A 13,076-nucleotide genomic window follows, 5' to 3' on the forward strand; every position below is an offset into this window, starting at 1 on the left:
CTTCCAAATCCTACAATTCTGTAAACTATTTTCTGTACGCTATAGTTGAAGATAGTAACACAGTAACTGAGTAAATTCAATGCTGACAACTCTCAAGGAATTCACATTCCAAGGACGAACTATAGAAACTCAAATTGTAGGCAACAAATATCACATGGAAAGACTTGATACTGTTATTATTTCTGCTCTGTATTAAAGGTTAAGTTTTACAGTCCAATAAAGCATGCAAGGGGAAATAAGAAGAGGCAAAGTGCATTTCATGGTAAAGTAAAAGTGAGCATGGTACGTGTTACAAAATAAAACATTTCTAATCATTACAAAATAAGCCATAGCTTAAAATATATGAGTTAGCAGTCACCATATTTCCAAACTAATAGAAAGAAACACTTCATATGCAATATATCACAGGTGCAAGTAAAAATAACTAGTAAAATGCAGTAAGGATTTAAAATATAGATTTAGCTTAAGAAAAAGAGATATCTAACCTGGATTTCATGAGCGGCTGAATTACCCATTTCTTCAGTCTCCGACGACCAAAGGAAGTTTTAGTATGATCCAAGACCCAAAGCAGGCTTCCTTTTGTTTTCAAATCAGTCTAAAACAATAAAAATAAACATAATTATTTTTAACTTAACAATCAATTCACTCCTCTATGTAAGCTGTCTATTTAGACTATCACATATTGCAACTAAAGCATGTTTATTGATGTTTCTCATAAATAACACCTTGGATAAAACTTCTCCAGCAGTCATGAGTTACTTGAATATGCTTCTTCTTTAGCAAGAAAATGTTTGTAAAAACGAATCTAATAAATTCAACCTGTTAAATTATGTCTGTACATGAACCAGTAGCACTGACAAAAAATGCTATTGCATCTGCATCACCTGACTGCTCTTGTTAAAGCAGTCTAAAACTTTAGTAAAACTCTGTTTTTCAAAATACAGTAAGGTTCCTAACTCATATTAAAACCCATTAGAGATTATCTTTCATTTATACCTCTTAAAATATAATCCTCCTTCAGTCTGATTCCATTCAAAATAATTTAAACATCTGGGTGAAATTTTCAAACTAACTAAAGCAAATTCATTAGGAACAGTATGTCAGACAGCTCTGAAAATCTCAGCAATTAAAACAAAAAAACACTGTATTTTTCCTTACCTGATTCTGTAAAATTTCAAGATTTTTCATTGTTGTCCCATTAATTGTCATGTATTCAGTTTCATTTGACAACTGTTTGAAATTGCTGAGGAGAGGAAATTCAGATGCTATATTTGAAATACTGGAACATATATAATGGCTAAATACTGTCATGTTTCTCAGAGAATTCATCAGTTATGTGAAACAAAGAAAAAATATGTAAGAAATCACAATCTATTCAAATAAATATCAGTTGAGCACCAATAACATATTTTATTTTACTGCTTGGGAAAACAAGATTTGAAGACTCATTTGCCCTGCTTCTTATAATGATTCCAAGAAAGCTCAGAATACAATTCAGCTTTCTTGTCACCCAATCCTGATGCAGTCAGTAGTAAAAGAACTGCGCCTTCTTCAATCTATGATGAAATTGAGGAGGTAAACACTTTTCTTAGTGTTCTGATCATTACAGGACTAAGCACAAGGGTAATATTAAGAATTAATACTCTGAGAGCAGAACAGACTTGATCATTCATCATCAAACCAACATATACCAAAACATACTTCTTTTTTTTTTTTTAATGACTACTACCAATTTAAGCTGCCTGTTTGCAGCATTATTTAAGAGAAGGAAAATAGTGCATATTTAAACTGTTTCATTTTGTTTTTAACACGACACGACCAAAATCACAAAACTTCTTGAAACTCCCTATCACAACAGGAAGAGGTCCAACCCAAACGTGATATTTATGCATAGTTAGAGCAAAATACTCAACAGAGCCAACGTTAATAAATGTATTAGATATGTAATCATACAAGGAAAGTGAAAATTTCTCTGTCTCAGATATATGAATGTGGTAGTCAGGACAGTGAAGTGAAGATCCTCACTAAATGCTTCTGACAAATCAAGTCATGATTGTCTAGGTTAATCACACTACTGACTGCTCTTTACACAAAATCTGGGACGCTCTTTATTGTCTTACCCTAAAAGGAATGTCTTGCTGGGTATAATTTAAAACTGCTTTCCTGGATTATTGTAAATTTTTTTTAGTGCATGCCATTTCAGCTCTGTGAGGGAGTGCTCATACTCTAACTGTTTGGTTAGGAGTACACAGCTGCATTATTGCTTTATATTTAAAAAAAAAAAACAAAACAACCCTAAAATTTTCAGAAGCATGAAGTATTCAGAAAGTAACACTGTATATTCAAGTTGCATGCAGGCGTTCAGTTCTGCTATTAAATTTCTTCCTAAATAATGGGTCAAATTGAAAGTATTTCCTGCAGAATGTTTATTTTTAAAGTTGATTTAACTGAGTGCCCTCAAGAAGTTCAGGGAAAGTTTGAAAACAGAGCTAACTCAGGACTGCACCCACAACCAGCCTTAATAAAACAGAGCTTGGAGGCAAAAGAAGAAATGTCCTCTAAAATACACAAAATTATAAGCAACAAAACAATACTTTCTTTTATGATGTTCAGTCCCAGCTGGTGCTGGCAAAATTAAATAGGAATGACTCTTGACTTCCAATCCTTATAATCAATACTAAATCCTACTCACTCTTCCAAAAACACCTAAGCACCTCTTCTACATCTGCATAGAACTTCTGACCTGGAATTTTCCCATTTGCTGCATTTTGATTTGCCACCAGTCTAGCCTGTGACCTTTTATACCCACTGGATTCAAGGTTCAAGAACTATGCCTTTCTCTTTCCCTAGAAGCACAAAATATGCTTCTCGTCGTGATTTTCAAGACTGGCATTACTGGCTGCAATGTTTCTACACTTCAACTAGCTGAAGCTCAGTGCGCTTCAAAGCACTGAACACAGAGCATGTCCTGTTCACTGCAAGTGTTCTGTGATGGCATTTGAAAACAACTAACTCTGCCCAATGGCAGCTTTGATTTACTAGTCCTTCAGAAGAAGACATGCTGAAGATGTTCTCATGACGTAAGTTTTGTATATTTTATTTTATTTTATTCAGCTTATCTGAGTTACTCCAACCCTACTATTAATCCTGCTAATTGAGAGCTTGGAGTATATGAGTATGGAGTATAATAGCCAAGATCAACTGCAGAATATGCTGAAGCAACAATTCCAGATGTCACAGGAAGAATGTGTTTTGCTTCCACCCCCACATCTTCTTTCAGCTTAGGATCAGAACTTGATAAAAGTGTGAACAAAGAGTCTTCGTAGGGAATTAAGGGACCAAGTTACATGAGATGGAGGTAGTAAACAAATATTAAGTCAGTGCTGGTTTTACATTGAGAGTGTCAGCACAGCCCTTGTGAGAAGTTCTTGTGTGCTGCTATTTGCCATCTTCTGCACCAGCAAAAATGGCCCTTCAAAATCAGTTCATCTGGAGCACAACACAGTGGTTTCTTCTGCAAGTGAGTTATAAAGGAGTGACTCTTGAACTGTCTCGAATACTTAAACAGTTCAAAACACTCATGATGGAAATAGCTAGTTATTCTACTACTGGTGAGCAGGCAAAGGTAGGATCATGCAGCCTGGGAAGAAGGAAATGAAGAGGAAACAAAAAGCATGTTTCTACTAGAATTTATGAAACTTTTAGGGAATGTTTACTAGGAAGAGATTGATATTCATAAAACAGCTTTTTGGAGTAGAATTGCACTTGATGATGACTATTAGAGGGTTAGTATGATTATTTTAGGACAGTAAACTACATCCTCAGACTTTTATTCTTGCATGCTACCCGTGAAATGTGATCATTTTGGTCTTTATACATTCCAAGAAGCTTATAGGAATATGCACTTCTAAAGCTTTTCTAATTATTTTCTCCGCAGGAGACATTACATATGATTTCACAGTAAGTAACACAGCTCAAGTGAATGCATGTTATTCAGATCAGTGGTTTTCAAATACTATAATTTTGCAAATCTCTAAAAGCTTCCCAGTGAAGCTGCAAGGCACTGCTTTGAAAGTCTACTAAGCAGCAGATTTTCTTTGCTCAATTACCTTTTACAGACCTCTAGAGTCTATATCTTCAAGACTTCTAAGAGTGAATGAACCTGTGCATTTAAACAAGAGTTGCAGGAATTTCTGTTCAGATTCGAGTAAAAAACAGCCTCTTCATTTCTCAGAAACTTTAGATAAGAAAGACATTTACCACAGTCTAGTAGTGAAGGACGACGAGCCCAGGTTACATTCACTGTTTAATTAACCAGACTTTTAAATTTGTTGGTGAATGTTGCTACAGGGCTAGAAAGTTTGACACAAATCCCTGATGTGACAAGAGTCCAGAAATCCCTAACTAGAAACAGTAACAAAAAAAAACAAAAATCACGATTGGAAATACAAAACATAGTACAAGTATACATACAAGACAGCCTAGGAAGAAGAGGGGAAAAAATAACCTCTATCACTTTTATCCTGAACTAGTTTATCCTTTTTCTCCACTGAACTCACCCCCATGGGGTGGGTGTGCAGCCTTGCTCTTTCCAGATGACTGCTGCCTCAGAGCGCTTTCCTTGAATACAGCCTCAGCTTCCTAGTGGAAGAAGTCCCCTCTGCCAATCTTCTTCTGTGTTGTCCAGGGATAAGGCACATCCTTTCCTAAGCACCTCTTCTTAGACCTAGAAACCTCCTAAAATCCTAATCCTAAATTTCAGTACTCTCTTTCTCAAAGTCTCATGCATAGCACATGGGAAAAAATAAATCTATGCAATATCTTATAAACACACAGTTTTCCAAAACATCAACATACAAAAGATATGGCAGATATATATACACAGCGTCCTCAATTTCAATGATACGTCCCCTGAAAACTCAAGGAAGACCACCATTTTATGCTGAGAGAACTAATTTTGCCTTCTCTCAATTTCATCTCACAAACTCCTTCCCATTCCTATTATAAATTCAAATAAATCATTTATGGTCTTGTTGAAATCCTCCTCTCTTTCCTTATTTCCCTCATAGCCACTGTAACTGTTCCATCTCCTCTTTTTCACTTCTACCTTCTATCTTCACTGTTCATCATTCTCCAAACCCACAGCTACTCCTCTACTTCAGAAAGACAGCTGGCTCTTCCTTTCCTGAATTTCTTAAGTTTATCTATCACTGGTCAAACCGTAAGGACTACCGTCTCTCTTTCTTTTCCAATGTGCTAGCAAGCATGTGTGTAATATAAAAATACACTGACACATTTCCCAGCAACTGCTATGCAAATGATTATTTTTTCAAACAAAACTGGGTATTCAACTCTTTGAAAATCTCTCTGAGATATGTACCAGCTTCTTGTCAAAACCAATGAAGGTGTCTCAGTATGTAAAGTATCAGAATACACGATAAAAAAGCTTCTTTCGTTCATTGGTAAATCTATTTTTACTTGCTGCTGGAGATCCAGCACAGCCTAGCCATATCCTAGGGTCTTTCTGTGGCAGAAACATTTTTTCTCTTAATATTTGCTTTGTTGAGGAACTTAAAGCTATATTTTATATTTTTATCTGAAACCAAAACAAAATGAATTTCCCCTCAATAATTCCCTCAATAATTGTTACTCGTTATAAATTTCAGCTGGAATTCTCTTGGGACAACGGTGTTTCTCAGAAGTAAATACAAAAGTATAAGGAATTTTTTGTCATTTTTCCTATCAAATAGGTCTTTCTCATCCAAATCTGTACCACATCAATAAACCGAAAACTGTCTCACAGCTCTGACTTCATGCTCACTGACTCATCAGTACATGCTCACTGACCTGAATTCTCCTAGGAATTCTAAGTTGCTTGATAGTGCAATGGAAGTATTTCTTTTCTGCTTCCTTCAGAATCACAGAAAATCCATGAATCCTTTGTTTTCAAGGTTATCTCTTTCCAGTATTTAAGTAGCATTACTAAAGTGAAGTATATGAATTTGAGTTCTTGCTCAGTATATTCGCATTCAATATACACAAATACGTTGTGACATACAAAAAATGGCAATTAGAAGTCAGTATTGGCAAGATAGATAAAAGCTTCAGAAATAAATGCAGTAGAATCCAAGTTCCTGAGCTCAGGACAAATGGTATCATAGGGAATGTATTTTATTTCTTCATAGTGTATCACCAAGATACCAAACAGTTAATTGACTTTCCATTCAGACGTTCAAAAATTCAGATAAAATTTGTCAGAGCAACACACAGCAAGCAAATGTCAACTGTAAGATTTAGTGTTTTTCCTTCTCAGTCTATAATTATATTTGATTTTGAGATGAAACTATTATCAACGACTGTCTGGTAGATAAACCCTCACATAATGACACTCCTCATTTGCTACTGAGTTTATTTCTGTGTGAAATGTGAACCTGTATCCCTCTCCACTGGAAAACATACATTTTGTGATTGAACATAAGGCATTGTGACAATAGTTACTCAGAAGCATGACCAGGAGAGGCATTGTCTGGGAATTCACTTTCTATTTCAGATTTTTCTTGCAAGATTTCTCCAGTTCCTGCCTCACCATCCAAGCATTTTTCCAAACAACCAGCAAAAGGATAAGTGGGAACACCACAGTACTAGAATGCCACAGATTAGAACACTCCTTGGTGGATGAAGCAAGAAGCCTTAGCAGATACCACAGGAATTGCTTTCTCATTAGGCCTATAAGTCCAGCATACTTTGTTAATATCTTAATGGTGCTTATCAAGGGGAAGGGCAACTTCAGGAAGAAAATCCAAAATACAGAATACCAAACTACAAAAAATTTCCAAATATTTTAGAAGATATGTGAAAAATATTTAAAGATGATACAAGCAATCATTTTCTAAAAGCTGCTGATTTATTATATATATATATATAATGCAGGGAACCCTTAAAAATGGGGCTTGAAATTCTTTGAACATCGTGCAATATGTGCATGATCTGTAACTGACATGAAATAGTTTAAAGACAAGGATCTCTGAGGAGGATTTCAGTAGAGGGCCACAAAGATGCTCCAGGCCATCTTCTGTATGAGGAAAGGTTGAGTAATAAGGGTCTGTTCAGTCTTGGGAGGACAAGATTGAAAGGGGGTCTGATAAATGTTTATAAATGTCTAAAGAGAGGCAAATGGATGAGGCCAGGCATTTCTGGGTGATGTGTAGAGATAGGTCAAGGAGTAACAGCCTAAAACTTGAACATAGAAAGTACTGTGTTAACATGCAAAAGAATTTCTTTACAGTAAGGATGGCAGAGCACTGGAACAGGCTGCCCAGACAGGTTGTGGAGTCTCCTTCTACGGAGATATTCAAGATCTGTCTGGAAGCCTACCTGTGTCACCTATTGTAGGGTATCTGCTTTATCACTGGGCTTGAACTCGATGATCTTTTGTGGTCCCTTCTAATCCCTGCAATTCTGTGATTCCGTGATTTGTCACAGAGCTGGAATATGCTAAATGTCTGTTTTCTTTTTAATTGTTAGCTAGATTCAATAATTTAAACAGACGTGCTGAGTGCTGTCTAAACTTGCAACATCAGCATTTATATCTGCTTCTAAGGCTACAAAAAGAGAGTATGATTTACACACCTCTATGGAAAAATAAAACAAATCTTGCAAAGCTGAATTACAGCATAAAAAAGAGGTTTTAAAAACCTGCCAAAAAAGCACAATACTTGTTCACAGAGTAAAGCTGAGACTGAAATATAATTGCTAGTATTTACTTACAAAATTTACAGTTTCCTTCCTAGTATCTACAAGTTTTTGCTCCTTGTTCATTTTTAATAACACTTGCCTGTAGTACCTGTTCATTTACATTACTGACAGTAATGACTGTAAGAATATACTTCAAGAATATTTTCACAAAACTCCATTTGGGAAGAAAAAATTCATTTGATTCTTCCAGTTCTGATTAGAAACTTGATTTTTTTTTAAAGTTTATTTAAATCATTCTGAGTGAGTTCATTTCATTTAAGGCAAGTTGTCTGATAAAAGTTACAAGATATCTCTGGTAATTGCTTTGATGGAAATGCAACTTACCTTGGATTGTAAAGCATCTTTTCCAAATTAAATTCTTTGAGGTATGCAATTACTGCTGCCAGAGCACAAATAATAGGTTTATCCAAGCTTAGTATTACAGATAGTTTTTGAGGACCTAAAAAAAACCAACAAAAAACAGTTAAATCACTGTTTACTGCCTATGCGTTTTAGAAAAAGCATAATCAATTTTTCAACTTAATTGAACAGAAATCTTAATTATACATACAATGTACTATGCTATCTATAAATCAACATAAATCATGGTTCCAAAAGAATGTACACCTTGATAATATCGCAAACAAATTATGAAATATTAAACACTGGATTCCACAGGTTTTTCCTCAGAAAAACAATTAACAGTTGGCATAATAAATTTCTAAATATACAAACTAAGAACTGAATTCTGAAATCTCCATTACTGTAGGCAACATCTACACCAATTAAAAAGAATAAAAATGCCTGGTGATTTACGTGTCTCAACAAGTCTACACAATGAGGTTTCATCGTGGTAAAACAGATATTTCTATTAGATAGCTCTTCTGCATCTAGAGGGTACTCTAGTACAGTGTATGTTCCAGATGTGACAATAGGAAAATTTACTCCATCAATCTCATTACGAAAGGGTACTTTTGAAGATAATAAAGGTTTGAGAAAGAAACCTTAAGAATGTCAACAAATACATTGAAGAACTGAAGAAACATTTCAGATATTGTATCATTTCCATCATTTCCATCAATTTGCTACATATGTGGAATTTGTACGTCTCCTAACATATGTGCTCATGACATTAAGAAAAGGATGCCAACATTGATTTCTACGTAAGCAGTGTTCATTTCTAAGGATTCTTCAAACTCCAAGGTTGTCCCAGTGTGCAAAAAAATGAAGCAAAAGCAGCAAGAGGCTTGCATGGGATGAATAGGATGCTATCAGGAGGAGCACACAGACACTGCTCAAGCTTGCTGGGCTTAGGAAAGTCAGAGGACACCTGGAATTGAAAGTGACAAAGTACATGAAGAATGGAAATAAGACAAGGGAAGACATAGGCCTGCTGCCAAATGGGCAGTGAATGTGGTGAAAAAGGATATGGAATGTTTTCTTTACTAGTAAGATTTGCCTTGCAAATTTCTAGGCCTCTGAAAGCAGTGGCAAAGTCTAGAGCAATCAAGATTTATCCTTCATGCATAGGATCAAGTTAGGGACTATTTCAATACATCGGAAGTAGCCAAGTCTATGAGTCCTCAATGTGCCCTCATGTACAAGCTAACAGGAATGCATCAAAGATGTTCTGACATACCTGTGATATCAGGCACCTCTTTTGCATAAAAATCAGTAACCAATTGGAAAGCATGACTGTATTCAAAATGGTAGTTTTCTATCCTTTCTATCCTAATTCTGTCATCTCGTAACCTGCAAAGAAAAAAATAACTGAATGACTTCCAGTATTTATACTCTCTTCAAAAAGAAAGCCTTGGTAGGTTACAAAAAGGTGGACTTTATTTCTTCTTCCAATTGAGAATGGATAAAGACTGGAGAGATCAGCTGCACAGATGGATTGGGAACTGTTAAAAGAGATCTTAATGCTTTAAGCTTTTCTTTTTTCCACTGCAAAAGAAGAAATGTATAAAGGAATGAACAACACCAAAAAAAAGATAAAAAACCAGCAACGTAAAACTTGCCCAAAATAGACTTAAAGAGGTCATCAAGTTTCCCTGCAAGGCAAATATATTTTCATAAATTATAACAAGTATTGGCTTTATCTGTTCTTGAAATCTTATGATGATTAAGCAATTAAGTCACGCATGTTATATATCACATCATTTAATTATGCTTTATTTGTGAAGGCATTCTTCTCTGACATGTAACATTATAACATTAAGCTTTCGCGCTTTTTCTTATATGCAGCAGAAAAAGCACTGCTCTCATTTATTTTCTAACTATCTGAAGATTCTTATCTTGTGCTCAAATTAGAGATTTCATTCAACCTTTTTGCAGAGGTCACAAGCTCAGCATTCCCATGGTTCTTTCTCGCTCTGCTGCATTTGATCAGTATATTTGAAGTTTTCAAAAGATGGATATGTAATTCTTAGCATGCTCCTTACTCCAGAACAGAGAGAAAGGAAAAACAAAAAGCAGTTTAGCTTAAATTCTGACTTCCAGCCAGCTTGAAATCTGTTTAACACATTTTTGCAAAACTGCCCCTTTGCGTTATGACCACTGCATCATACTTCCAAGGCCGTAATTGTTGCATACATTCTCCAGCTTGCCCTGCAAAAATTACCATCTTTTATACTACTCATATAGGTTGTCAAGGATGTTAAAAATAATAGTCTAGACCTTCCAACATGTTCCTCCCAGTTTAACAGCATCAGCAAATTTAGCATTCCAACACTGAGTCATTTAAATGAGTTCTGCTCAATGAATCTTCCTTGCTGACAGCAAACAACAGAGAACTACACCTGCAGAGGATTCCAGCCAGTTTTGACACCCATGAGAAATTATTCCTTTTTTTTTATTATTTCCTGTGACCACTGCTTCCCTCAGCCTACTAATGTAAGATGGTGGAAAAACCTTTAATTATTACAACATGTATAAGATAACAGTTGTTCAGTACCTGGATCAAGAGATCTGAGATGCCAAAATCTGAGTCAATGAAAATTGCATGTTTTGTGTTTACACACACAGCTTTTTTACGCTGGGTGCTTTTATGAACTGCTAACTGAAGTTAAAATTGAATGCCACAATATCAGCTAAATGTATATAGCTGATAAATAACAGCTGAAAATAAACCATAAAGCCAAAGAAACCCTTGCAATTTCTGAGCATAATCATACATACACAGCGCATCCACCAATGCACTGAACTAGTAACTAGTAGAAAGTGCCAGTAAAAGATGCATATAAAACAAACCTACTTGGAATCAGAGTATCCAAGCTCCGGTTTCATATTATAATATGACATGAATTAACCTAGTACTCTTAGCACACTGGAATTATGCCAATCAGAGGGAAGTGTAGGTGTTACATGAAGGAAACAAATCAATACTCTTCTCACAGAGCTTTTCAACTTACAAGAAAAAGGACGGTTTTCTGCATTACATACTCCCATGTGAAAGGATTAATACATCACTGAGGCTCAGTTCTTAAAAATTAGAGTTATTTTCCTATAGCATGTGTCAAACAGTCTTAGATTTTTCTCAGCACATCCTAGATGATCCCTTGCTTATTTTAAGTGCGTTAGTTTAGCTGACATCCAATTAGTTTTCAATCTTTAGACCCACCAGAACTCTCTTTGCTCCATCCCTACTCAAAATGTGTAAACATTTTTAAAGCAATTGGATTTCTATGAAAGACAATTAGTCTGTTTCTCAACCTCTGGTAGTAACTAGCCATTTTCTTCCTTGTATTGTTCACTTGCTCCAGCCTTCACTAACAATCTGCTTCAATACATCCATTTTACTAAATGAGTAAGTGTACTCAATACAACACTTGACAAGAACACCACCTAAGTATTATGCTTCTTAAAATGTGTTAGATCCTATCCAGAGCTTAGCAGAGTACATATCTCTGAATCAATCCTGTGAGAGAGGAGATCTTTTCCTTTGACTGTGGGTGAGCAGAGACTTAAAGAAATTCTTGTAAAACAAGATTTTATTTTTCATTAGTACTTAGTATGCTCTTGTAACACTGCCTTTGGAAAAACAACACAAGGCCTGCAGAGATAATTTTTCAGAACTGAAGTCAAATTGAGATGTTTTGGAGAGTAGTTCATTGGATGATTCACACCACCTGCCTGTTTTTAAAGAGTTAAAAATGGTCATTATCTGTAATGCATTTGTAATTTTCTTTCATTGCATAACCAAACTTATCCAATTCTATAAACTCCAGCAAAAATTAGCTTGACTGACTTTTACTTGTTAGCTTGACTGTAATAATTTTGTTCATCAGCTATACTTAAAGGAAACTGTCCAAATTAGAATTAGACCATTCAGTTATTTGTAAAGACCTTCATGTATTTTAGTATTTCTATTCCAGATACAAGCATTGTGAAACAAATAGCAGACACCCCATCTATCTTAAAGTATATGATACTTTGGCTAAAGTAAAAAAAAAAAAAAAAAAACTGTAAGATTATCCATTTCTATTAAACATATGGAAAAACCTCAATTTTTATGAAAACAAAATTTGCCACAGAAAGTTTTTGTGTCTGTCCTTCACTTAGCCACATGATCACCCACAGGACGTTTTTGTGATTGCAGCCAGAATGATATGTTCTTGCTTTATCTCTCCAGCTACCAATGCCTATTTCAATCAGAAGTCAATTTTCTATCAACTTCTGTAAACATCATTGTTGTCAGAACATCTGCAACAAATTGCTTTTAAAAATTCATACGACATTTTATTGATAGCCTTTGCAGTATTTCTCAGAAGAAACAATCCTTGTAGTTCTACAACACTGAACTTCTCAGCGACCTTCCACACTCCTTGAATAAACATTTCTGAAATGAACCTGTTTCAGAATTTCAAATCATCAAGTGAAGTTGTGAAGGAATCTCTAGTGCCCCTTATCAAACTCCCTGCTCTCAAAACTGCACCGGGATCTTATGCAGAACTGTCTTTACTGACCACATAGGTTATGGAAGTTGTCTGAAGAGGTGATCATCAGCCACTGTTAAGTGCATGAAATTAACATGCTGACAGGTAAATTTGTAATGAATGGGATTCTAACAAATACACACACACACATTTCCATATAAAAGGCAAAAGCTCACCACAGCATTCTCAGTAAAATAGGAGGCACTTCATTACTGTGTACAATTCAAAATTAAACATGCATACGCATTAAACTTTGCATAAAGTATGCAAAGACTAAGTTTTTATAAAGAAGGAAGGCCTTCCTAGGGAAAAGTAAGAAACCCACGAGACTTTTACCCTGTAACTACTACCTTGCCATACCCATTCCACTTAGGGAACCTTTAAATACTGGGAAGTTGTATATCC

At 35.4% G+C, this 13,076-nt stretch overlaps 1 protein-coding gene across 1 annotated transcript in view; it reads right to left on the reverse strand.

Annotated features, from left to right (window-relative positions):
- Positions 1–13,076, reverse strand: part of MSH3 (mutS homolog 3) — a 118,142-nt gene that overhangs the window by 64,834 nt on the left and 40,232 nt on the right. The window contains exons 9-12 of the mRNA XM_048930962.1: positions 9,374–9,486; positions 8,080–8,194; positions 1,159–1,243; positions 486–595 (exon numbers count right to left, since the gene is read on the reverse strand). Of these exons, the coding sequence (XP_048786919.1) occupies positions 486–595; positions 1,159–1,243; positions 8,080–8,194; positions 9,374–9,486 (423 nt within the window). The remainder of the gene's footprint in view (positions 1–485; positions 596–1,158; positions 1,244–8,079; positions 8,195–9,373; positions 9,487–13,076) is intronic.

This window comes from Lagopus muta, chromosome Z, assembly GCF_023343835.1.
Source record: "Lagopus muta isolate bLagMut1 chromosome Z, bLagMut1 primary, whole genome shotgun sequence".
Taxonomy (NCBI): domain Eukaryota; kingdom Metazoa; phylum Chordata; class Aves; order Galliformes; family Phasianidae; genus Lagopus; species Lagopus muta.